General features: G+C 41.0%; 2 protein-coding genes and 1 long non-coding RNA gene across 4 annotated transcripts; 1 reads left to right on the top strand and 2 right to left on the bottom strand.

Moving 5' to 3' along the window:
* Positions 1-6: 6 nt before the first annotated feature.
* On the bottom strand, positions 7-6158 carry LOC121298666 (carcinoembryonic antigen-related cell adhesion molecule 1-like). 2 transcript variants are annotated; one of them, XM_041225835.1, is made up of 10 exons: positions 6068-6158; positions 5433-5762; positions 4549-4869; positions 2434-2715; positions 2084-2335; positions 1054-1165; positions 847-887; positions 632-699; positions 314-346; positions 7-232 (listed from the first exon to the last, which is right to left on the bottom strand). In XM_041225835.1, the coding sequence occupies exons 1-10, from the start codon at positions 6156-6158 to the stop codon at positions 185-187; spliced, it is 1578 nt and encodes a 525-aa protein (XP_041081769.1). In that variant the 3' UTR covers positions 7-184. The 2 variants fall into 2 exon arrangements, with proteins under 2 accessions (XP_041081769.1, XP_041081770.1); XM_041225836.1 differs by lacking the exon at positions 2434-2715.
* An 88-nt stretch (positions 6159-6246) lies between these two features.
* LOC121298758 lies at positions 6247-9630 on the top strand. Its single transcript, XR_005947316.1, has 4 exons — positions 6247-6321; positions 6454-6778; positions 7795-8075; positions 8172-9630. It is a non-coding gene; the product is annotated as an uncharacterized LOC121298758 (long non-coding RNA).
* Positions 9631-10791: 1161 nt separating this feature from the next.
* Positions 10792-26376, bottom strand: LOC121298604 (zinc finger protein 665-like). The gene is made up of 4 exons (XM_041225729.1): positions 25593-26376; positions 18186-19222; positions 16645-16814; positions 10792-12830 (listed from the first exon to the last, which is right to left on the bottom strand). The coding sequence occupies exons 1-4, from the start codon at positions 25819-25821 to the stop codon at positions 11642-11644; spliced, it is 2625 nt and encodes an 874-aa protein (XP_041081663.1). The 5' UTR covers positions 25822-26376; the 3' UTR covers positions 10792-11641.
* Positions 26377-27339: the final 963 nt, after the last annotated feature.

The following is a 27339-nucleotide window of genomic DNA, read 5'->3' as shown; positions in this document are numbered from 1 at the left end:
AGTAGAAATATTGAACTAAAAAAATTTAAAATAAGTACTCTTTACAGACTGTACAGCTGTTGTGATGTTTCCTGAATCAAGGTCTGTTGGAGAAAAAATACAATGGCTTACACTTTAACCCATGTATCTTATGTATTATGATCCAGAGTTGCTACAAGGTGAGTTTAGGGATATGGAATAACTCCTACTTCTTCAAGGTGCTGTATGTGGACTGCTCAGATGGCTGTAAGTCCTGGACAGGGAGAGAGGGGCACAGTTATTGGTTGAGAAATTATAACAGCAGTGTTATTTTATAACAATAAAGGGTCCTTATTGTGTATGTGTGGTCCTGTTTTTTTGCTTTGCCCTGAAAAATAAGAATCCAGATATTTCAGTTACTTTCAAAGAAGATTCTCTTACCCAGATTATGCATCTCTTGTGTTTTTTGTATGTTATTTCCCTGTTGTTATCAACACCCGCCTTTGCAGAAGCGTTGAATAAATCCCCAGGGAAGGGCAGAGTACATTTCAAATGACAAAGGTTGCTCGGTTCCTGCTCTAATGAGCTGTTAATGATTACTGATCAACACACACGCTCAATTTCAAGAGCACTAACTTCATGGTTTCTATAAAGTATCCCTCTGGTTACTTACTGCTCTCTGGTTAGCCGGCATGTTCTCATATGTTTCTGATGCATTCGGCCAAGTGACAGCATCTAAACCTGTAATAGAAGACTCAGAGAAATCATCTTTCTAGAATTAGGACATTAAACTGATATATAAATAAGCTGAATAGATGATTCGGTGTAGAGAGAGGAAGGCTCGCATGTCTCTGGGGCGTGTCTCTTACAGTAATCAGGCATACTCACATCTTTTAGCTGGACCAAGGTTGGGATCATCTGGATTCTTCCTGAGTAAAATGTAAAACAGCAGTGTTTTCTTGTTAGTGTTTTGCACAGTTCTTGCAATGCTATTAATAAAGGGCACAGGAATACCTACTCATTTGCATTATATAACATTCAGGGTTGTGAAAAACAATTGTACGTCAATAACACTAATCTTCAGAGTGTACTTACGTGCATAACTTTACACTGAAATACACCCCAAGAGCAATGCCAGTGACCCCTACAAGTGTAGCGATGACAATTCCTGCGATCGCTCCTGGAGACAAGACGGGCCCTTCTTTACCTAGATAGAGGAGTAAACTGTCAAACAAACATCTCCGAGCTAAGTGTTGAGGACTGCAGTGTGTTCAGTGAGGGCTGAGGTTGTTCACACTTTGAAACTGACACTATAACAGCATGTCTGAATTTAGAAGACGCAGTCTTCTATTAGGTTGTGTGGAATGTGGATGAGTGATTTGGGGGACAGACAGTCGGGGGCACTGAAAAACACACTGTGCTGAAACGTATATAAATATATAAACCTTTTAAATAATTTATATCGGTTTATATCAGTCATGCTGCTTGAGAAATGCGATGTATTGAATTAATACTCACCCTAACTTTGCCACAAATACCTTAACAAGAAATGTGTCAATCAACCTAAACCCATCCCTAACCCTACTCTCTGAGCCTCTGCTGGAGGAGGACCCATGAATTAATTATGATTACGAATGAGTCATTTAGCAGACACTTTTATCCAAAGCAACTTAAGACTAGGGGGGTGAACTATGCATTGTAACTGCTGCTGCAGAGTCACTTCCAATAGGACCTTGTTTGTTTTATGTCTCATCCAAAGGACGGAGCACAAGGAGGTTAAGTGGCTCACTCAGGGTCGCACACAGTGTGTCAAGCCCTTTTCTTAAGCCACTGGACCACTAAGCCTACAATTAATGATTTGATACAGTTGAAAAGGCTGCTACTATCCTGTATGTTCAGACTGCCAGTTATTTTTTGTAATGAACCCTCAGAGCCTCCTGCCCTAATCCTTCCTTCAAAGTTTAATATTTAAGGAAACGGAACTCACACACACAAATTCAAATCATATTTTAAGTCACCAGTCATAGTAAATTACTGCATGGCTGTTTCTTCCAGTCACTGTGTTCCAGGCTACACGGGTGAAACCTCCCTCATCATTGTAAATATAAAAACCACAACGACTCACCGGTCACAGTAAGTTTTTTCTCTGCAATGCTGGTCCGCCTTGTCACTGAGTTCCAGGCCATGCACATGTAGCTTCCTGTATCAACATTGCTAACAGCATCTATCTGGTATTGGATGCCCTGAGAAGTCTGTCTCCCATTTACATACCAGATGTAAATACAAGGGGGGATAGACTGAGCCAAACACTTGAAGGTCACAGATGAATTGAGAGCGGCTTTGTCTGGTCCTGTAATAGATGCCTGCTCTGGTCCATCTGAAATACACACAAGATAACTGTGAACACTCCCATCCCAGTGGAGCAGGCAGAATGAGTCTGAAAGCACGGAGAAAAGAGGCTCTTTGGATACTTACAATTGACCTCCAATCTATACACAGCGCTCGTTACTTCACTTACAGGGCTATACGCTTTACACTGATATTCTCCATTATCAGACTGCAGGACTGGGTTGAAGGAGACTACACTGCTGTCCACAGACAATGTTATTCTGTCACTAGGGACCAAGGGCTGACCGTCCTTCAGCCAGAGACTTGAGGAAACAATCTGTGATCCAAACACCTGGCAGGTCAGCTTTAGAGCCTGGTTTTCTATTGGCTGGGCTGGGTTTGGTTTCACATTTACATTAGTTATCGGCTCTGTGAATAGAAGGATTCAAGTTATAGTCTTTAACCAATTAATAGCACTGTATAGTATTTTACAAGTACACTAGCTGAGTTGCATGAAAGCTTCCATCAAGAAAACACCTCAGATCTAAATAACTAAGAAAGAGGTGTGAGCCACATTGAGCTGTGAGCCCAGCTTGTTAAGAGGGGCTCCATTAAAGAACCATTGGCAGTGAGAAAGTGGGCTGGACTGTGCAGAGCAGGACAGAGTGAGGTCTGATCCTGCACTATAGATCAGATTTTGGGGTGCTGATATACAGAGTGAGGGATTCTGGTCCATCTAAAATGAACATTCACCTTACAACGCTGTTGAACACAATGAGATCCCATTCAAACAGCAATAGCTACTGAAGCTCCTTGTCATGCATGAGAGCCTGTCACCAAAGGCACAGCACCTCCTCACAGTATCAGAAGGTGGTTTCCTCATCAAAGCAGTGGACTAGTGGTGTTTCCCACACACTACATCCAGAACTTAACTGAGTTTAACTCCTGTTAGAAATACATGCTTTTGTGCACAATATCTCCACAGCACTCAGTAGTGTTCAACTCCTTCACTCAAGCTGATTTTGTTTTTGAAACACGTCTCACAATACTAGATAGGTTTCATTCCGTTCAGGCGTAGGCAGAAAATGGCCCTATTTGTTATATTGGTCATATGAGGCCATATCAGGCCATACCCCAACTAAGACAAATGTGACTTCAGATGTGTGACCAGATCACCCTTCATGAGTGTGTTCTTATAACTTCAGATCTGTGACCAGATCACCCTTCATGAGCGTGTTCTTATAACTTCAGATCTGTGACCAGATCACCCTTCATGAGCGTCTTCTTATAACTGCAGATCTGTGACCAGATCACCCTTCATGAGCGTGTTCTTATAACTTCAGATCTGTGACCAGATCACCCTTCATGAGCGTCTTCTTATAACTGCAGATCTGTGACCAGATCACCCTTCATGAGCGTGTTCTTATAACTTCAGATCTGTGACCAGATCACCCTTCATGAGCGTGTTCTTATAACTGCAGATCTGTGACCAGATCACCCTTCATGAGCGTGTTCTTATAACTTCAGAGGACAACGAAGAAGTTAATTTTGTAAGACTATCCCTTTGGAACATCAGTCTCATTCAATCCATGACTTCTAAATGCAAATCAGATACGAAAAGTACTAACATATACCAGGGGGTAGCGAGAAAAAGATTGCTCCTCAACATGTGACCGCCTCATGCAGTGCAAGCAGTGCAATAAAAAGTGTGTTTTTCGAGTATTTTTCCTATTTGATATGTTGTTATGCTTTGTCTGCTTATTTCCTTAAGCTCAATGGAAAGGCAAGCTTGCTGACAATTACTGATAGGAACACATTCCTTATCTGGGTATGATACATAGAGGGTAGCAATATATCTTGTTAGCAGGGTACATGTGTCAAATAAATGAATTGAGCATGTTTATTAGAAGGGCAGAGAGGGTACCAAGCTACACAGGAAAAGTTACAAAAGAAAGCATTGTAAAAGAATGACGTCACCACAGGATAGCTATAAAAATACTTTTTCAGACGTCTTCTGTTGGACGAGAGGAATGAAGAGACACTACACTCTATTATGCACATAAAGTGACTTTTTAGTACTGCATGCTGTTGAATAAAGTATTAAACGTGGTGAATTAAGTGAATCATTCTTGGTTGATCCACAAAATAAGATTCCCACCAGTGATTCAATAAACTCATGATATCTCTCTTTTGAGGAGGGGGTGTGCCCCCCCCTGCCTCCGACCCAAACATGCTTAATTCATGTGTTCTCAATTGACTTACCATACACTTCCAAGGTAACACTGCCATTGAAGTACTCTCGATTTCCTGATACAACGGTATTGCCACTAAACAGATACACTCCAGCGTCACTGACGTTCGCAGAGCTGAGCCCCAGTGAGCCCGTATTTGTGTTCAGGGTGACTCTGTTCACATAATTAGGGGCTATGACTGGGTTTGATCCGGACCATTTCACCACAGGGATCCCTGCAGGACCGAAAGCCCACTCCACTGAACTCAGAACTCCAGGGGGGTTAATCTCCAGCGTTACGTTGCCTCCAACCTTGCTGATCACAGGGTCTGTGACAGGTTTTACTGCCGCAGCTGAACAAAATCGTAAAAAGAACCAAAAAAAATAGAAACAGAAGTGCTCTTTAATTTAACCCATTGAAAACACAGCATACAGTTAAATGCCCATCGAATAATTAAAAAAAGTACTAATATAAAAGAGGTAGTGAAGAGATTGCTCCTCAGCATGTGACCACACAGTCCATCTGCTCCAATCTCACCAGTGTAATGAAACGACCGCCAAGCCCAATACATGACACTCCGTATTCCATATTTTTATGGATTTGTTCCTTCAAAAGTTGGATCCCCCTCCCCCCCTCCAAGGACAGACCATCACAGTTTACATTTTACCTATTTTTAAGGCTGAGCAGACAGCATGGTGGTACGTCCCCTACCCACATGTTGCAAAGAAAACAACTGATATGCATGTATTCTTAATTGACGTACCATAAATGTACAAGGTAAACTTCCCCTTGAATGTTTCTGCTTCCTGATACAAAGATATTTTCATCCATATGCTGTACCAATACTTTGCCGAGATTTCTAAATGAGCCATCAGGTATCTCTCTGCTTCAGACGCACTGGGATAAATAACTTACCATAAACTTTCAAGGTAACGTTTCCCTCGAATGAGACTCTGTTTCCTGACACAATGATAATGCCATCAAACACATACACTCCGTCGTCATTGCGGTTCACAGATCTGAGCTCTAGTGATCCTGTAGTTGTGTTCAGCGTGACTCTGTTCACGTATCCAGGGTCTATGACTGGGGTGGAACTGGTAAGTGACACCACAGTGATACCTTTAGGGCTAAAAACCCAAGACACTGCAGCTAGAGCTCCAGAGGGTTCAATATGCAGCATTACATTGTCTCCAACCTCACAGATTACAGGGTCCGTGACAGGTTTTATTACCAGTGTTGACGATCCTAAAAAAAAACCAGCATTGTAAATATTCTGTCAAACTGTAAGATGTCTGTTATTACTATCCTTAACATTATTAGCAGCAGGAGTAGTGGTGGTAGATATAACATCACAACAACTAGTAAATACTCAAATGAACTGTTAAACTGATCAACAAAACTGGATATTTGCATATGCTTAACATCTGTAACACGTTAAAACATAGTGCTGTATACAAATATTATGTTTAGCTGAAGGCATTACGTGTGTAAGTGTCCCATTACAGCACTCTCACATGCAGCTGGAAAGTTTAACGATGCAACACTGTTACCTTTTAGAAACAGCAGGAGCCCCAGCATCAGAAGTGCTGCTTGCGAGTTCTCCATGGTCGTGTGAGGTGTGAGTGCTTTCCTGGACTGCATTGTGTATGTGCCACACGCCCTCCCCCAGTGAATCAACTGATCTGTTTCCTGGAGAAGGAAACTGCTCCTAATTGTTACACTCAAACAGCACAGCAGCACTGGCAGGCAGATCTGACGATGGAAGCACACTTACTAAACTGGATTATCATATCGCTATGTGCAGGTAAAAAATAAAAAAAATGTAGATATATATATATAATATATATATATATATATATATATATATATATATATATATATACAGAATACAGTATGTTGTGAGGATTTTTAAATATAGATTTTTTTTTAATTTAAGGTTGTTTAGCTTTGGAAGTAAAACCTGTCACAGATCCTGTAATCAGCCAGGCTGGAGACAATGTACAGCTGGAGATGAAACCCCCTGGAGTTCTGCGTTCAATGATATGGTCTTTCAGCCCTGCAAATATCTTTGTGGTGTCGTGGGTCGGATTCAACCCAATCGTAGCTCCTGGGTATGTGAACAGAGTCACCCTGAACGCAACCACAGGATCACTGGAGTTCTGTGAAACTCAGCGATTCCGGAGTCTATACATTTCAGGGCCTTATCGAGGGACCAGGAAATGTGCAAAATATCAATGGGTGTGTTACCTTGAAAGTTTATGGTAAGTTATTTATCCAAATGAGTCTTACATAGAAGAGTAGGTGGTCCAATGGCTAAAGAAAAGGGGCTTGATACCAGGAAGTTCCAGGTTCAATCCTAGCTCAGCCATTGACTGTGTGTGACCTTGAGCACAACCTTCTTGTGCTCTGACCTTCAGACGAGACGTAAAACTGAGGTCTTATTGTAAGTGCTGTAGCAGTTGTGATGCATAGTTCACCCCCTAGTCTATATTACATAAAAGTGTCTACTAAATAATAGAGGGATGCCTTATGGTTTGATTATAAATCTGGCTGAGCAGAGTTTTGGGGCATGCAGAACAGAGGCTCTCCTGTATTACTCTACTAACACCATCGCTCACTGCTAGTGGAGGAGCAGGTACACATGTATCACAATTTCATGGAATATAATCTGTCTGATTGTCTTGTTAAAATGGAGTTTTCCATCTATTAAAAAAAAAAAAATGAAAACTTTTTAATCTAAGAGAAAGTTTAAACACTTAAGAGAAGTCCTTAAAAAGAGTCGACCTGATTGCACATTTGTGGACATTCTTTTGTGGGGTAGAAATAAGCCTTTGATATTTTAAACCCAACAATCTTAATAAATGTATCTTTTTAAGACTTTTATCTATTTATTTTACTGTGTGATGAACATCCACTAACTACATGTGTAGTTTGAGTGCTGCTGTTCTACACATCAAGACTTAGCGCTGCAGTTCTATGCCTCAGCATACATCTCCTACTAGATGGTATTGATATAAACCTCTGCCCTGATCTATGGGACTCCCACCCTACCCTGCACCACTCTCTGGAGCTCATCTGCTTTTTTAACACATTAGAGAGGCACAGCGGTCCTGCTTAAACACCTCTTCAGCTGTAACTCACACCTCTTTCTTAGTTATTTAGATCTGAGGTGTTTTCTTGATGGAAGCTTTCATGCAACTCAGCTAGTGTACTTGTAAAATACTATACAGTGCTATTAATTGGTTAAAGACTATAACTTGAATCCTTCTATTCACAGAGCCGATAACTAATGTAAATGTGAAACCCAACCCAGCCCAGCCAATAGAAAACCAGGCTCTAAAGCTGACCTGCCAGGTGTTTGGATCACAGACTGCTTTCTCAAGTCTCTGGCTGAAGGACGGTCAGCCCTTGTCCCTAGTGACAGAATAACATTGTCTGTGGACAGCAGTGTAGTCTCCTTCAACCCCGTCCTGCAGTCTGATAACGGAAAATATCAGTGTAAAGCGTATAGCCCTGTAAGTGAAGTGACGAGTGCTGTGTACAGATTGGAGGTCAATTGTAAGTATCCAAAGAGCCTCTTTTCTCCGTGCTTTCAGACTCATTCTGCCTGCTCCACTAGGATGGGAGTGTTCAGTTATCTTGTGTGTATTTCAGATGGACCAGAGCAGGCATCTATTACAGGACCAGACAAATCCGCTCTCAATTCATCTGTGGCATAAACATTCTGCACTGAAGATGTATTCTTTTTTTGTATGGTGAGCGGACAACATTCACTACACTGACCCAAAACAACAAAGTGGTGAAAGGATAGAGATGGAAGAAGAGACCACCAGTGAAGACGCCCAAATCCCAGAATGGTCCGTTGCAAACCACAGGCTACCCCCATTACAAACGATGAATACGCAGTGATGAGAAGGAACAGACCAGCAGTGTAGCAGAGCCAGGGTAGGGGTGAAGAGGTGAATTCCAGCCCCTGACAAAGACCAACATTTCCACCTGGACCATCCTTACATCCAGCGGTCTATTCAAATCCTGTACTCCCGCAGTTTAATAATTCAGATAGAACCCACTGTGTAGCAGGGTTATGCAAACAAACATCTCATCCATTCCCTTTGAGTCTCTGTAAACCATTACAAATCACATTACCAATCCCTTTGCATGAGGAAAGCTGCTTTAAAAAATGACTAAATAACAAAACTAACATAACTGTGAGTAACTGTTTAATTTGAACATATAATGCCCCTCCCAAAAATTGCCTTTATCAGAGTTGTTTGTTTTGCTATTTTGTACTTTATAAATGCTGCTATAAGGATATCGGCACTATTAATAATGTAATCCTAGGGTTGCTCCTTCTACAATTCTCAATTAAAAACTCAAATTCATCTTCCCTGTATTTGAGTAAGGGCGTTACATTAGCAAGTTTGCCCATCCCTCCCCCACATCAGCAATCGTTTACTTTCTAAGGGGTGAAAGGTTAATTATTAAACTAGGTGGTTTGTGATCTCAGAGCTTATCATATAACGTTAATGACATTCCATCCAAACTACAGTACTGAGGGCAGATTTTGATGAGTTTATCACCTAACCTTCACAAGGTGGTGAATTCAAGAACTGTTTGTTTGTTCAGGAAAAATATGCTGAAGAGCATTATTAGATTAGGGGAAGGCAGTATTCAGTCCCTGTGCAGGTGTATGTCTACCTGGATTATTAAACAAGTCTTTAGCCCCGCGCCCCTAATACACAGGTAGTAAACAAGCTGTTGTATCTCGGTTGAGCTATAATGCATCAGAAACACCTTAAAAGAAATACATACAATAAATGTTTTCAACTTAGTCTGCATTTTCAGCCCCCCTTGCAAATAAGACTTTTATTACACCTTTCTTAAAGAAATAGTTTACATTTTTAAAAAGACTAGGTCTAAGTCTAATGGTGACTCCAAGGTGCCACCTCATTGGCTTCTATTGCCCCCCGCCCCCCAAAAAAAAATATGTATAAAATCGCTGGTACTGAAAATATTTCAAACCATGTGCATGTTTAGTTAATGATTTAAAATCAATAATACATAATTATATATTTATTTTTGTTTTTATGACTTAGCTTAAACTACAGCTGTGAGTCTGTTGGGATAGGTCTCTACCAACTTTGCACACCTAGATTTGGCAATATTTGACCATTCTTCTCTACAAAACTGTTCAAGCTCTGTCAAGTTCCTTCGGGAGTCTGTAATCTTCAAGTCATGCCACAAATTTTCGACTGGATTTAGGTCGGGGCTCTGACTGGGTCACTCAAGGACATTTACCTTTTTGTTTCTTACCCACTCCAGTGTAGCTTTGGCTGTGTGCTTTGGGTTGTTGTCATGCTGAAAGGTGAACTTCCGTCCCAGCTTCAGCTTTCTTGCAGAGGGCAACAGGTTTTCCTCAAGGACTTCTCTGTACTTTGCTCCATTCATTTTCCCTTCTATCCTGTCAAGTGCCCCAGTCCCTGCCGATGGGAAACATCCCCATAACATGATACTGTCAGCACCATGCTTCACAGTAGGGATGGTGTTCTTTGGGTGATGCGCTGTGTTGGGTTTGCGCCAAACATAACGCTTTGCATTTAGGCCAAACATTTGCATTTTAGTTTCATCAGACCACAAAACGTTTTGCCAGATGGCTACAGAATCTCCTCAGTGTTTTTGTACATACTTCAAACAGGATTCAAGGTGAGCTTTCTTGAGTACTGGCTTCCTTCTTGCCACCCTACTGTACAGGCCAGATTTGTGGAGTGTTTGGGATATTGTTGTCACATGCACACTTTGACTGGTCTTGGCCATAAAAGCCTGTAGCTCTTGCAAAGTTGCCATTGGCCTCTTGGTAGCCTCTCTGATCAGTCTCCTTCTTGCTCAGTCATCCAGTTTGGAGGGACAGCCTGATCTAGGCAGGATCTTAATAATCGTCTTGACCATGCTCCAAGGGATATTCAAGGCCTTTGATATTTTTTTATACCCATCCCCTGATCTGTGCCTTTTAACAACTTTGTCCTGGAGTTCTTTTGAAAGCGCCTTGGTGCTCAGGGTTGAGTCTTTGCTTTGAAATGCACTACCCAGCAGAGGGAACCTACAGAAACGGCTGAATTCATATGAATCACTACAATTTAACACAGGTGGAGGCCACTTAACTTGGTGTGTGATTTTGAAGGTGACTGATTACACCTGAGCTAAATTAGAATTGCTATTACAAGGGGGCTGGACACTTATCCAACCAAGCTATTTCAGTTTTTTATTTTTAATTAATTTTCTACAAATTTGTAGAATATTTTTCACTTGTAAGTTGTGGGGTAGGATGTGTAGATAAATGAAAAATCTGTGGGCATTCCCTGTAACAGAGCCACACTCATTACTGTTACTTGAGACGCACATTAATCTGAGGACAGCGAAATCGATTATTCTAAAAGCAATTCAAAATGAAATTTAAGACTAATTTTGTTCTTTATCTTTTCTTTCCTGTTTAAACTGTAACCAGTCTCTCTTGCTGCATGCTTGCTGGCTAGTGGATGCATTTATTATTGTATTGTTATGGTATTTGTTTTAAATGTAAATACAACAATAAGCAACTTAACACAGATATGACATAGCAAACTAGGTCAGGACCAGCAGTGGGAACAGAGTATTAGTGTTAGCTGAAGAATGACACAGAACTGTACACCCCTACTATATGCAGCCCCAGAAACTGCTAGTAAATAGGGACAGGTTGTTGACTGTACCCTACAAATTCACGCCCATTGCATTCTGGTACTTGTAGTCCTGCATGCCGTCAGGTTTTTCTTTTTAAACTCAACTCACATCAGCTTGCATGATGGTATTTGTAGGCTTTCCATTTATAACTCGCATTGCATTATGGTATTTGAAATGCAGTTTTTAAACTCGCATCACAATGTGTTCTAAAACATGAAACGTTATTTAACCCATCCGAATGAAACTTTCTTTAAATAGTCACAGCTTGGGGATCTGGGAGCCAATGAAACCAAATTGGATTTTGTGCGCGCTACAGAGACCTGGTTACTTTGTAGTCTTTGGGAAATGTTGATTACTTAAATAATTTTTCAAACTCCACGTGCTTCAGCCGAGGGCTCCCCTGGACTGATTTAGCTGGCGGTCTCCTGACTGCTTGATTCGCTCTTCAGGTAGAGAAGAGATGGAGGGGGGGCAGCTGTGTGGATGCGCTGGTGTTTGGTCAAAGCCCCCGACTCTTTGAAACTCTTCCCACATTCGGAGCATAGATACGGCCTCTCTCCGGTGTGAACCCGCTGGTGGGCTTTGAGGGTCACCACCCTCTTGAAACTCTTCCCGCACTCGCTGCAGCTGAAGGGGGTCTCCCCCGTGTGAATGCGTAGGTGAGCCTTGAGGTCTCCGGACTGCTTGAAGCTCCTGTCGCACTCGGTGCAGTGATATGGCTTCTCTCCCGTGTGAACGCGCTGGTGCGTTTTCAGATTGCCCAGGTGTTTGAAACTCTTCCCGCATTCGGAGCAGCGGTAAGGCATATCTCCCGTGTGATTGCGCTGGTGGGCTTTCAGCTCCCCGGACTGCTTGAAGCTTTTTCCGCAGTCCGAGCAGTGATAGGGAGTCTCACCGGTGTGAATGCGCACGTGCCTTTTCAACGTCTGCAGCTGCCGGAAGCTCTTCCCGCATTCCGGACAGGGGAAAGGCGTTTCCCCAGAATGGATGCGTCGATGCGCCTTCAGGTTCCCTAAGTTTTTAAAGCTCTTGTCGCATTCCGGGCAGCGATATGGCGCCTCTCCAGTGTGGATACGCTGGTGGGATTTGAGGTCTCCCAACTGCCGGAAGCTCTTCCCGCAATCTGAGCAATCATGGCTCTTCCCGGTGTGAAAGCGCTGGTGGGCTTTGAACTTGGAAAGCTGGTTGAATTTTTTCTCGCATTGGGAGCACTGTAAAGAGGTCTCCGACGCGTGGGCACGCAAGTGTCTTCTCAGAGTCTGCAGCTGAACGAAACTCTTGCCACATTCGGGGCAGATGTACAGGGTGTCTGTCGAAAGACTTGCTTCTTCATGTTTTTTTAAGTCTTTGTTAGATTCCAGTTCTGGGTCAATGACCTCTTTTTTAATGTGGACAGATTCCGTATCGCTCTGTTCTTTAGCGCAGACAGACCCTGGTTCACTGGCTTCATCGATGGGGTTAGATTTCGATCCTGCATCAGCTAGCTTCTTTATCACCTTCACAGGCCCCAGTTCACCGATATCCCCTGCAATCTGGTCAGGGTGCAGTGTGGGGAGATGGACCAGCTCCATTTTCTCAAATCCTGGAGGGCTTGTGTTTCTTCAGTGCCTGGGTCACTACACAAAAAATAAATAAATAAATACACTTCTGAATTGTTCTTTTTTTACTTGATAATAGCTAACAAATGAATTTATTCATTATATTAGGCACAAATGTTTTGTAAGAAACACACATTTTTGATGTAAAGTGTTGTACTGTATGTGGGATTGCATTAGGTTCTAAGCAAGAAGAGTCAAATTTAATTGCTTTAAGACATGTCCCTTCCCATCTTATGGTGTAATGATTCTACTCCAATATTGAAATAATAGTTAATCATTTTCTTTAAAAAAAAAAAACAACTTTTTAAACTTGTCTGGAGAACCCTAAATGCCAGGACTGAACATTCAATTCAAATATCACGTGACACTATGACCTTTCCGCTGTCTATATAGTTGAAAGGTCACAGAGCAGGCCAATGAAAAAGGTAAAGGTTGGTCACTGAATTTAGTTTATTCTAATATTTCTAGGTCACATTACCACACGACCGGAATGTGTTACAAAGTGTACATCTATTTTATTAATATGTGTAATAAACTATTCCGGTTTAAATACTTTCTGAAAAATACACAGGTATATAGGATGTCAATGTGAGCGCACGGGTATACAGGATGTCAATGTGAGTGACACATAGCCACATACATATACATTTTGAGCTGTAACTTTTTTTTTAATAATATAGAGCTTCTTGCTTTTTTCCTGTTTAGTTTATTACAAATAGTTTAGCTGCTGGTACTTGCTAGAGTCGCAAAGCGGATTGCGAAAAACCCCCAAAATATATATTATCCACAACGTTCAACACTTGATAAACACTCTCCGATCGATACTACCAATCTACAACATTATGAATAAATACATTTGGAATCGAAATATTTTCGTTAGCACACGGGTTAATTTTACAAAAAGGATTTTTGTTTACAACCTCCCGGCGTGCAACGTAATATATATATATATATGTGTGTGTGTGTGTGTGTGTGTGTGTATGCAGCTTACCTTATGCCTTAATATAACCGCAGCGGAGCTATGGCGTGTAAATTTGCACCAAACTCTTGTGTCCAGGTGTTGTGTAGTAATTCTGTATTTTGTTCGATTAAACAATGCAATTCCGAGTTTGCAATGCGAATCGCACCCAATTCAATGAGCTTTCCTCTGGATCGCAAAACTGCAGCACACCCACGTGACCCGCGCGAACCCGCCCCCCGCTGTGTCTCATTCGCTGAGGGATACCGTTCGAGCTGGCAGGATCGCGGGGTTCATTTGTGTAGATTGGCGTCAGTCAAACCAATCGGGGGACGCTCACATGTTCACGGTCACGTATTGAAGTGCATATTCAGAAGCGCACTTTCATTACTGTGTTCTCCTCTATTCAGTGTCTATATATCTATATATCTATATCTCTATATCTCTATATCTATATCTATATCTATATCTATATCTATATATATATATATATATATATCTATATCTATATCTATATCTATATCTATATAGACACACATACACACACGCCACTTTAGGAATTATGCCGAAAAAAAGCATGTATTTTCGGAACGCAGTTAAATTTGTGTTGGGCAATGGTCGAGTATCTTTATTATTATTTATTTTATTTAGCAGACACCGTTAGTAAGGAGGACATATGGAGAATAGAGTATGCGAACTGTGTATCAGCTGCAGAGTGACTCACAACATCTCACCCGAAAGACGGAGCACAAGGCGGTTAAGTGACTTGCTCAGGATCGCACTGTGAGTCAGTGGCTGAGCTGGGATTTGAACCGGGGACCACCTTCCTTTAACCAGATAGACAAGAACATATTTTCAGTGATAGGAAAGCATCTTTACAGGTAATCTCCCTGTGAGCAGTTCAGTCTCTGTGCCTGGACTGGGGGGAGCACCCTTTCTCTTATGGGGTGAGGGTTGGATGGAGGGAGCAGTTCTGTCTCTGTGCCTCAAGCCTGCCCTGGACCAGAGGGAGCACCCTTTCTCTAAGGGACCCATAATGAGTCATATTAACACAATTTAAATGGAGGACGCGTGGAGTGAGCACTCCTTTGCTAGTCCTCGGTTAGCCATGGTTTGAGTTGAGAGTGCACCCATGGGCATTTGGGGTTTGAGAAAAACGTGCTACTTTCTAGCTGAACTTTTCAAGCAGAATTCCGTGTTGCTCTTTCCATATAAAGGTAATCATTCCGGTTATGAGATCCTTATCTTTTGCAATATGAATGGCTTTTTCCCAGTTCTAGCATGTTCATGTGAAACATCCACATCTGTGTTTTCCCCAAAGAAGGAAGTCTTAACTCTTGTTTCTAGATGTAGTTTGTTCATGAGAACATCCTCAGATGTATTTGCAAAATAAAAAAAAAAACCAAAAACATAATGTAGATCTTTTATTTAACATCATGTAATCAAAGAAACTACAAAATGATATCGTAATAGCCATAATTTCGAAATGTCACATTTTTGTTAAGTATATGGAAAACTACAAAGCTGTACAGAATTTAATATATTAACATTATTTAGCGGGTTTCATTTCACTTCATAAAACAAAATGCGTTAATTCTACAGGGTGATGCAAAACTTTTAGCCATTGCTGTAGGATTAGCACCCATTATAGGTTTGATTATTTAGTTCCACTTGTTTCAGTTAACCAGGGTTGGGTTTGGTACGCTGCAATCAAGATAAGTCAGCGCAGATTTGCAGGATTTTCTAGTTCGCATTTTAGTCCACTTGATGTGGACTGGAATAAATCATCGGTACGCTGCAACTGACCCTGCTATGACTGTTTGCAAAAATCATCAGGTTCTCCGATGCTGTTTTATTGTTAGTTTCGCTCTGGTGAGCACAGGTTGCTTCTCTCTCTGACGGTGTCGGACACAAAACTTCCCAGTATGGCTTCTGGGTCTAACGAAATGTCGGCTAATATTTAATACGTGTAAAATGACCTATTTATTTATGCATAAGAGGAGGAACCAGAGACATGGCACGCCCTGTCACACTGACTTGCCTTCCTTCCTGTCATTAACCAGCCAGCGGCTTTCACCCACTAACTTGCTTTAACCTGAACCTTTCATTCAACTTTATGAAGCAAAATCAGTTACTTTTAGAGGGTGATGATGCTAAACTTTTGGCCATAGCTGTATATTAGCACTAGTATGTACTACCATATGTTAAGGTAACCTCAGATTTGGACAAATCAGGGTCAGTGACATGACCCAGGAAGTGCAACACTGCCTGAAAGTATGGTTTGCAAACAGAGATTTCTTCAAAGTGTAGTACTGTGTGTCACCAGGTTTACTAGAACGCGTGTTCCTTCCAAAACTGAACATTGGAAACTTTTTACAACGAACGACACAACACGTAAGAGTTACTTAATTACTTTGTTAGCTTTAAGGAAAAAAAAACCAAACATTATAATCGTTATATTCTTTAATGTAGAACACACAACATTCATTTCGTTTTTGCATACTCTACCTTGTACAAGAGGCAAGTATAATAAATCACTTATTTTAAAGTTGGGCTTGTGAGGTGGTAACAACATCTTAAATATTGTAACGTTTTTGGACTCCGGCCTTATGGACTCAGACGGAGGCACTGATGGTAGTGAACGGGTGAGGTCAGCCCGTATATATTTAGAATAGAGGTTAGCGGGGTGAAAGAGCACAGGATAGGCAGCAGTACTGGGGGAGGGGTTGAACACACACACACACACACACACTGCTCTCCTGATGCAGCTCCTCAGGCTTATCGCTCAGACTCCTGTCTGGCTTCCTTTCTCCTTCTCAGTCGCTCCTATGGCTTGCCCTCTTCCTCCCTTCCACACCCCCTCCTTGTGTCATTCCCGTCGCTCTTATATGCTGTCCCGCCCCCTCTCTCTTCTCTGATTGGAGGAGACCTCTTGGTAGCCTTTCCCCTCTGCCCAATCAGCGTCCTCGCCACCTGTCCATTATGGGTGGTCTGCCGAGATTCCCGCCACCTCTCGAGGTCGTTACACTGTGTAAAAACATGTTTTAAAAACTGTATTCACCCCAAACAAAGAATATCCGGTTAAACTCAGCAGAAGTTGCATGAAGGCCACATTTCTATGTTATAAACACCTGTACCATTGATCTGCTACATCTATTATTCCACTACATACATCAACACAGCTGAGCATATTTAGATATTTAGATATATATTAGAGATATTTAAAGCTTAGGCGTTGATTTGGGATTCACTGGATATATATTTTACAATACAAGGGAACCACTTATTTCCAGGATCATTATCCAGGGTAATGATCCAGTGATGAAAAATGCTCGAAAATACTATTAGAGGAAAGGATTTTGCAGTTTCAAATGACTACGAAACAATTCACATGCTTTTAAAAAGGGGCCTTTGACAAAACAGATGACACAAAGGTCATTTCCTAGACTCAGCTATTTTAATGCAGTGGTCTTCAGTTGTAAAACTGTGCCAATTAAAAGTATTGAAAAAATGATGCACGACTAGTGTATCTACGGAGTCATTCTACTACCTGTACTGTAGTCTCAACCCTTACATTTCTGAATAAGAAGTTAGTACATTTGTTCGGAATGCAATTACCTGTTGAGAAATACACACCGTCTGATCTGACACTGCCAGCGGTCTCAATCCAGTTTTAAAAGCATTTTGTTACCTAGTTCTTGTTTTGCCACTTTTGGAAAACCATCCTGCAATTGTTATGCAGTATAAATTCTGTCCACATCAGGACTGGCACATGTCATTTTTCAGTTCAGTTGTACAGTGACCCAGAATAAGTATTCTGCTGCTTTCTGGTGCTTGTGGGTTGGCCCCTGGCTTGCTTACAAAAGATCTTGTTATCCCTACATAGCTGAATGAATTATTTTGGGCACTCCTGAAAATAACCACAAATTCAAGCCCTAGTTATAAGATGTACAGATCTGGCCAAACATTGTGCATCATCTGGAATTTTAGTATTAAGACAATTAAATAAAAAAACTATATGAACATAATTTATATATTTTATTTAACATAATGCAAGCGAAGAAACAAAACAAAAACAATTATCACAAGTGTCTACCGGAAGCCATATTAGTAGTACAATATTTCATGTTAGATTTCGAAATGTCATATTTTTTAATTTCGCTAAGGATATGGAAAACTACAAAGCGGTCTGTAGTTAACGTAACATTATTCAGCAGGTTTCACTGGACTTTATGAAGTAAAATGAGTTAATTCTATAGGGGGATGCCAAACTTTTGGCAGGAGTCGTACAGTAGTAAGCAAGTTTGAAACACGGGTAACAAATGCCCGCAGGGCCAGTTCAAAACTTATTTTGAGCCACAACAATTTCCACATTCGACGCAGTGAGCGAATTCCTCATCTGTGAATGCGCTGGTGTTTGGTCAAAGCCCCCGACTCTTTGAAGCTCTTCCCACATTCGGAGCACAGATACGGCCTCTCTCCGGTGTGAACCCGCTGGTGGGCTTTGAGGGTCACCACCCGACTGAAACTCTTCCCACACTCGCTGCAGCTGAAGGGGGTCTCCCCCGTGTGAATGCGTAGGTGAGCCTTGAGGTCTCCGGACTGCTTGAAGCTCCTGTCGCACTCGGTGCAGTGATACGGCTTCTCTCCCGTGTGAACGCGCTGGTGCGTTTTCAGATTGCCCAGGTGTTTGAAACTCTTCCCGCAGTCGGAGCAGTGGAAAGGCGACTCTCCTGTGTGAATGTACTGGTGGGTCTTGAAGTTGCCCAGGTTTTTGAAGTTCTTGCCGCACTCGGAGCAGTGGTACGGTTTCTCTCCGGTGTGGATCCGTAGGTGGGAGCGCAGGTTGCCTGTGTTTTTGAACCTCTTCCCACATTCCGTGCAGTGGTAGGGCATCTCGCCCGTGTGCGTGCGCTGGTGGGATTTCAGGTTCCCCAAGTTTTTGAACCCCTTTCCACAGTCTCTGCAGTAATAGGGCAGTTCTCCCGTGTGAGAGCGCATGTGGGCTTTGAACTTCACCAGCTGGCTGAAGCTCTGGTCGCACTCCGAGCACTGAAAGGAAGTCTGGGTGGCGTGGGTGCGGATGTGTCTTTTCAGAGTCTGCAGCTGGTTAAAACTCTTCCCACATTCAGTGCAGATGTACAGGGTGTCAGTCGAGGGGCTTTCTTTGGACGCCTTTTTGTTGGCGTTTTTCGTCTCCTTCATTTTAGCAGGCTCCAGTTCCTGGTCAATAAGTTCTTCTTTAACACGGACAGCTTCCTGGTCGTTGCTTTTCTGTTCATCATGCTCAACAGTGTCCTTTGCAGCCCTGTCAGGGTCCTCTGTACCCTGGTTAGATCCCAGTTTTGCACTCTTTCCTATCTCCTGGGCAGGTCCTCGCTCACTGACATCCTCAGCAATCTGGTCAGGCTCCATCCTTTGTACCTTTACAGCGCCTGTGGCAGAAAACAAGAGTGTTACTAAAGGATACATAAGGACCATTTTGTCCCCGCATGGGCCTCTCAGAACTACATTTCTCATCATCCTCCCGCTCACTGGTAAATCCATCTCAGTTACATATGTGAGCAGGAGGATGATGGGAAATGTAGTTCTGAGAGGTACATGGGAAGCCATCTTGAGGCAGGGAATGCAATTTCAAAGTTCAAAAAAGTGGTCAAAATGCATCCAAATAAATAAAAAAATGAAAACACACACCTTATGCAAACAGTTGCAGCAACACATGGGAACATGTGACACAATAAAATAAAGGTCCTTTAGAGGGGAGGCATGCCTTGATTTAGTCTTTTTCAAATAACGAAGATAGAATAACTAAAACAGAGGTCAGAGAACCACTGGCAAACTCAGACCACAACATGGTCTCATGGTCTCATTTGAAGTGTTTTTTAAATCCCCAAAAGAAATGACTAAAGCTAAGGTTTACAATTTTAGAAAAGCAAACTATGAAGGTATGAAACAGAGACTAACAGAAGTAGATTGGAGTAAAATAGAGAAAACACCCACAGAAGAAGGATGGTTGTTCTTCAAAAATGTAGTACTAGAGGCACAAAACAATTATATCCCTAAAGTAGACAAATCTAAATGTAAAACTAAATTGCCAAAATGGTTTAATAGATCAATTAAAAAAAATATTCAGCGAAAAAAGGCACTTTACAGAGCATTAAAAAAGGACCAAAAAGAAAGTATGCAGAAAGAGTACACAGAACTGCAAACGCAAGTCAAAAAGGAAGTTAGAAAGGCCAAGAGAGAAATAGAAATAAACATTGCTAAGGGAGCTAAAACCAATTCCAAAATGTTTTTCCAATATTACAACAGCAAGAGAACATTCAAAGAGGAGATTAAATGTTTAAGAGATACAAATGGCAAAATCATAGATGAAGAAAAAAAAATAGCAAATATGTTAAATGATTACTTTTCACAAGTTTTTACAAAGGAAGATACTGACAACATGCCCCACATGTCATCCAATTCCTGTCCAGTTTTAAATAACTTTAGCATAACTGAGGCAGAAGTGTTAAAGGGACTAGGAGCTCTTAAAATAAACAAATCCCCTGGGCCGGATGAGATCCTCCCAGTAGTACTCAAAGAAATGAAAGAAGTAATTTACAAACCGCTAACCAAGATCATGCAGCAGTCTCTTGACACAGGGGTGGTACCGACAGACTGGAAAATTGCAAACGTAATACCGATCCACAAAAAGGGAAACAAAACTGAACCAGGTAACTACAGACCAGTAAGCCTGACTTCTATTATATGCAAACTTATGGAAACTATAATAAGATCCAAAATGGAAAATTACCTATATGGTAACAGGGTCCTGGGAGACAGTCAACATGGTTTTAGGAAAGGGAGATCGTGTCTAACTAACTTGCTTGATTTTTTTGAGGATGCAACATCCATAATGGATAATTGCAAAGCATATGACATGGTTTATTTAGATTTCCAGAAAGCTTTTGACAAAATCCCGCACAAAAGATTAATTCTCAAACTGAACGCAGTTGGGATTCAAGGAAACACATGTACATGGATTAGGGAGTGGTTAACATGTAGAAAACAGAAAGTACTGATTAGAGGAAAAACCTCAGAATGGAGTGTGGTAACCAGCGGTGTACCACAGGGATCAGTATTAGGTCCTCTGCTATTCCTAATCTACATTAATGATTTAGATTCTGGTATAGTAAGCAAACTTGTTAAATTTGCAGACGACACAAAAGTAGGAGGAGTGGCAAACACTGTTGCAGCAGCAAAGGTCATTCAAAATGATCTAGACAAGATTCAGAACTGGGCAGACACATGGCAAATGACATTTAATAGAGAAAAGTGTAAGGTACTGCACGCAGGAAATAAAAATGTACATTATAAATATCATATGGGAGATACTGAAATTGGAGAAGGAATCTATGAAAAAGACCTAGGAGTTTTTGTTGACTCAGAAATGTCTTCATCTAGACAATGTGGGGAAGCTATAAAAAAGGCTAACAAGATGCTCGGATACATTGTGAAAAGTGTTGAATTTAAATCAAGGGAAGTAATGTTAAAACTGTACAATGCACTAGTAAGACCTCATCTTGAATACTGTGTTCAGTTCTGGTCACCTCGCTATAAAAAAGATATTGCTGCTCTAGAAAGAGTGCAAAGAAGAGCGACCAGAATTATTCCGGGCTTAAAAGGCATGTCATATGCAGACAGGCTAAAAGAATTGAATCTGTTCAGTCTTGAACAAAGAAGACTACGTGGCGACCTAATTCAAGCATTCAAAATTCTAAAAGGTATTGACAGTGTCGACCCAAGGGACTTTTTCAGCCTGAAAAAAAAAAACAAGGACCAGGGGTCACAAATGGAGTTTAGAAAAAGGGGCATTCAGAACAGAAAATAGGAGACACTTTTTTACACAGAGAATTGTGAGGGTCTGGAATCAACTCCCCAGTAATGTTGTTGAAGCTGACACCCTGGGATCCTTCAAGAAGCTGCTTGATGAGATTTTGGAATCAATAAGCTACTAACAACCAAACGAGCAAGATGGGCCGAATGGCCTCCTCTCGTTTGTAAACTTTCTTATGTTCTTATGTTCTTATGTACCCTTTAAGCTGCATTCATTTGTCGCTTTGCACAAATCTTCCAATGAATTTGATGTGTTTTCATAATATGTAGAAACCACAGAGAATATATCAGGGAACACACTTAAAAGGATATTACACGGGTAATGGAGTGATCATCATTTCATTCTGTCTCAGCTTTGAGCTTGCTTGTCCGGACAATTTAAATTCTGCTTTAAATTTGTGATTAGCCAAACAAAAAATATTAAAAAAAAAAAATTATTAAGTGTATTTATTTGTGTTTCGCTGGCAATAACCTGAGGCAAGCCAGAGTTGGATTTGTGAAACACATTACAATTACCGATCACTTTCTTTCTGCAGTGAGGATGCGAAAATTGAAGACTGCAAAGTTCATAAAAAAATCTGTTAGTCTCATTCCAAGTAAGTGAAACATCTGCTATCGAATAAACGGTATTTGAGTAATTGCAAAAAAATAAAAAAATAAAAAAAAAAAAATAAAAAAAACTGCTATATTTTAGTGTATTTTAGTATTAACGTAATTGCAGTAAGACAACCAAAATTAACGTAATTGCAAATTATATATAATATTATATATATATATATATTATATATATATATATATATATATATATAGTGAGATATATATATATAGATATAATACTATATATATATATATAAGCTATATATATAGCTTATACAATGTAATCTTCACAATAAAATGCAGACCTGACTGCCTTCCCCTTTTTGACCTATTTACATTCTAGTTCAATCTACAACAAAGCATTGTATTGACAGAAATGTATGTTAACGACTATTCTGCTTCATAATAAAATACCTTAGCACCGCTGCACGATTCCCTGAATCCGTGTTTCAACCGAGAGTCTCCGTGCTTGCTACCGATCTTCAGGACTCGAGGCTTCCTACAGTAATGTATATACACTACAGAGTTTAATAAAATCAAATCTCATCGTTTGGAGATTACAAAACAAAACGCGTAGCACTACTTTGTTTGATTGCTGTCCTCTCTCCTTCCGGCACAAATGTGTGTGTGTGTTTTTTTTTTTTTTTTTTAAACCCGCCCCTTCTGCCTCTGAGTATCAATCACTGTGGTTTTTAAAATGGCGATTGCAAGTCTTCACATTAACAGTCGATCATTCTCGCTATTTACCGGATGTTTTAAACTACTACAGGGGTAGCGAGCGGTGGTAATGTTCTGAGGCTGAACCTACAGTGAAAACTTTACCCAGTTTCCAGATTTTAACCTGAAGAAGAAAGGTATCACAAAAAAACACCACCTCATTTCAAGGCTGAAACACAGCTGTACTGGAACCTTTGTGTGGTAGTGAAAAGGTTAATGTTGACTGGACAACACAGATATTGGAACTTTACTGAGAAGACTACCGATCCATCCCAAACAGCAAGACAAAACCCTAACCTTAAAAAATGCATGATCTTAACATGCTATATCTGGATACACATACAACACAATGAAGCTAAATATTATACAGTAGAGCAAATTTATTTGAATTCTCATACAGAGAATTGGAGTACATATCCAATTCCAGCATACAGTACACTGCTACAAGGCCCTCATTTAGCATTGAATGTCGTTTAATGAAACACTGCACACTTTCTTAAATAGGTCATGTCCCACAGTTGTGTCTTACTTCGACTTTTACATATATATCTAAAGAATCCTTTATCTTTCTAAGGACACTCTTTGGCACAGGTAATTGATATCATAATGTGTCTATAATTCCAACGTATAGAGGGAGCCACTGGTCCAACTGCGTTGGTACAGTCACATTTTTTTTGTATTTATCTAGGAGAAACTTTGTATCAAAGTTTTCACAATATATGTATTACACAGATAATAATATGTACATGCACGTCTTCATTTGTACTTTGAAGAGTCTAAACGCATTTTTTTAAATACACTGTTCTCAACTGCCTGATATTCAAATAGGAAATTGGTTGCCGATTGCACAGCGATTTCTGCATTCAGATTTTTAAATTTTTTTTATTTTAATTGTTTTTATAAATCAGGGGTTTTAGGTCCCTATTGGCACCTATTTAAAATAAAAAACAAAGAGCACCCGATTGGTTGAAACTCTTGCCACATTCACTGCACTGATACGGTTTCTCTCCTGTGTGAACGCGACAGTGTTTTTTCAGGTCCCCGGACTGCTTGAAACTCTTGCCACAATCCGCGCAGCGATACTGAGCCTCTCCTGTGTGAATTCACTGGTAGCTTTTGAGGTGGTCCAGCCGAATGTAGCCTCTCTGGCACTGAGGACACTGATACAAGGTGTCGACAGCGTGGATTCGACAGTGCTTGACTCAATACTCCGCTTGCTTGAAACTCTTCCCGCACTTGGGGCAGGCGTGAAGGGAATCTCCCTTGTGAAGTCTTTGGTGGAACTTCAGGGCCGCAGATCTTCAAAAACTCATCCCGCATTCAGAGCAGCGATACGGCTTTCCCCCTGTGTGAATGACCTGGTGAGATAGCAGAGCGCCTTGCTGCTTGAAACTCTTCCCGCAGTCGGAGCACTGAAAGGGGGCCGCGTCTCCTTGAAGTCTCTGGTGTTGTTGAAGGTGCCCCGGCTGTTTGAAACGCACTCACTGCAGTGATACGACCTCTCTCCTGTGTGAATCCGCTGGTGAGATTTAAAGGTCCCCCCGGCTGTCTGAACCTTTCCCCGCCTGCGGGGCACCGGTAAGGGGCTTCTCCTGAGTGAATGCGCTGGTGTCTTTTGAGGGCATTGGAGTACCTGAAACTCCTCCTGCATTCTGAGCAGTGATACCGCATCTCCCCCATGTGGATTCCCCCGTGTTTTTAAAGGTCCCCCGAGAAGCAGAAAGCTCCCCCGCAGTCAGGGCAGCTGTGCAGGCGCGGTTGCCCCGGGTGGGGGTGTCTGATGTGTATCTCGAGGGCCCCAGTGAAAGGGAGCTTGAAGGGAGGGCAGAGTTTGGAATGAGGGTCCTCTTCATTCGCGGTCACTTTGAAAGCACGTGTGTGAGGAGAAAAGACCCAGGAAGCGTTCAACACCCATAAATCAGGCATCACAGGCAAAATGACTCCTATTCGTGATCTTTATATTTCTTTCAGATGTGGCATGTCTAAGCAAAGAGGAACACATTTAGATCTTTCTGATGTGTTTCAATGAGGTGTGGCTGGCCAATTTAGCATCCTAATTGGTACTGATGTTGCCTTACTTAAGCAACACCTGTACATTTCATATCGTTGTACCATGTAGCGCAAAGTAGTGCTTTAAAATCAATTTTACTACTCCATATTCTCACTGGTTCCCTTTACTGGAGTACCTTCAAGGTTCTACAGTGTATTTTCTGCCCTCTTGTTAGCTCGAACACATTATAACTGGCCTCAGTTAATACAGCTAACCAATCAATTTTCCTGCCTTTTATCAGCACCAGCAACATTAGCAAGTCCAGGGACTGGCAATGTAAGAGAGCTCATAGCTAAATCTGGGTGCAGTGCATCTTATGGCATGCCATAAATGTAAAACAATTGTACATTGTCCTTGTTAAATACAAAACATTTAAAAATAACATAAAACAACAAGCTAGTCTACTATGCCTCTAACATGTAGGGGTGTGTGTGTGTGTGTGTGTGTGTGTGTATATATATATATATATATATATATATATATATATATATATATATACACACACACACACACACACACCTACCTACATGTTAGTCTTTGAGTGTTAGGCATTTTTATCTTACAGTGTATATTTGAAGGCGATTCCAGTTCAGTGAGGTCCTCTACAATGCGGATCGCTCCCAGCTCACTCACGTCTCCTGCAATCCGGACAGGCTCCAGTTCAGGGTCAATGATCTCCTCTTTAATGTGGACCAGCTCCGGGTAATAATTAGAGACCTCCTCGCTCTCTTCAATAGACGCCTGAAAACAACCGCACTTTAGACTCTCCTCTTTGACACGAGCAGGTTGCATCTTCGAATCTGGCTTTGTAGACAGGAGAGTTGATGCCTCTGCAGTGGACAAAACAGCGAACAACTGTAAGCTTCAAGAGTTTGAAAAAAGTCCAAGTTTACAGCCAACTTAAATACATTACACTGGCAGTTTGAGTGTTTTAGCGTGGTAGGAAGATTCAAAGTCACTACCTAAGTCGTTGTTTCACGTAATGCACGTTGCAGAGTTATTAACAGCTATTTTGGAGGTTTGTTTTGGGGTTTGATTTCTGTTATAAAAAACATGACAATGTCACGTAAATGTATTCGTCGCCTGGAAAATGAAGAAGTTCGTCAAGTTCTTGTGTGTAGCGGAGATACATGTCAAATACTGAAACCGATAATAAACATATTTTTTTAGGTTCTAGTTTGTGTATTTTGACAAAGCTCTACGTTAATTTAGCACAGTGCTATATGTTTGTATTTATCACACAACAACGACATTACCGCACTACTTATGTAGCGCCTCGGTCAGTTAATCTGTTTAGTCACACAGCAGTAGTATGCGAGACAAACAGTTTTTGGTTGCATTTTAAAAAATACTTTCTTATCCAAGCAACACAATTTCTCCATTATCGCTGTTTCTTTCCCAGATCAATGGGCGAGGGTTGAGTCGGGGGCTGGTTGGTGTGCGTTCATTGGCCTGCGCTCCCCGTCCGTCTTATCTCTACAAACCAATCAGAAGCGAATAACGAGAGACTATAAATATGACGAAACTGTCGCCTTTGCTGCCAGAGCAATATGGCGCTTACAGAAACTCAATTTTAAATGCGCCTCTCGTCCTAGTAACCTGATTTAATTTAAACTTTAATAAAAAATAAAAAATGTAGCACCTTCCACTAAAGCAGGGCTTCTCAAACTCGGTCCTGGGGACCCCCTGTGGCTGCTGGTTTTCGTTCCAACCAAGCTCTCAATTACTGAACTAGACCCTTAATTGAACTGATTATTTGCTTAATTAGACCTTTTTACATGTTTTCAGCTCCTAAACAGTTGCAGAGTTCAAGTTACTTATCAAATGTTATATCTAACTTGAAATATGCAACTGTTTAGAGCTGAAAAATAAAGTAAAAAGGCCTAATTATCTGTTCAATTATGAGTCTAGTTAAGTAACTCTGTTGGAATGAAAACCAGCAGCCACAGGGGGTCCCCAGGACCGAGTTTGAGAAGCCCTACGAAAGTGGATGACGTCGATCTGAATAATGTTACAATATAACTATTGCTGGTGTTTTTTACCCATTCATTAACATCACCAAATGCACTGCAATTAAAATACTGAGATATTACTATAATTAAAACAAGTCAGTTTTTTGTTTTGTAACTTTTGCATTGTAATAAAGCTACTTTCTTCAACAGGCTCCCAAACGTCTTTAAATATTTGTATTCGACTGACAAAGCCTCATTTAGAAAAATAACACAATGATACAGTACAATACATTAATCCCTTTAGTGCTGCTGAATCGAAAAAATGACGTTTCTATACGCAAATGCAGTTTGTTATTTT

The sequence above is a fragment of the Polyodon spathula genome, chromosome 24, assembly GCF_017654505.1.
Source record: "Polyodon spathula isolate WHYD16114869_AA chromosome 24, ASM1765450v1, whole genome shotgun sequence".
NCBI classification, from domain to species: domain Eukaryota; kingdom Metazoa; phylum Chordata; class Actinopteri; order Acipenseriformes; family Polyodontidae; genus Polyodon; species Polyodon spathula.
Note: the sequence above shows the minus strand (reverse complement) of the source record. Positions and strands in the feature narration are given on the sequence as shown.

Bases quoted from the DNA above. Each gene is read 5' to 3' on its own strand.
- LOC121298604 (XM_041225729.1), bottom strand. From the start codon at position 25,821: ATGCAACCTGCTCGTGTCAAAGAGGAGAGTCTAAAGTGCGGTTGTTTT. The intron at 19,223-25,592 runs GTAAGATAAAAA...TTTCTGCCACAG, and splicing joins ATCGCCTTCAAATATACACT to GCGCTGTAAAGGTACAAAGG. The intron at 12,831-16,644 runs GTGTGGAAGGGA...CAGGCACTGAAG, and splicing joins GGGAATGACACAAGGAGGGG to AAACACAAGCCCTCCAGGAT.
- LOC121298666 (XM_041225835.1), bottom strand. From the start codon at position 6,158: ATGCAGTCCAGGAAAGCACTCACACCTCACACGACCATGGAGAACTCG. The intron at 2,716-4,548 runs GTAAGTCAATTG...TTCTATTCACAG, and splicing joins TGTTACCTTGGAAGTGTATG to AGCCGATAACTAATGTAAAT. The intron at 233-313 runs ATAAGGACCCTT...CTCCCTGTCCAG, and splicing joins AACAGGACCACACATACACA to GACTTACAGCCATCTGAGCA.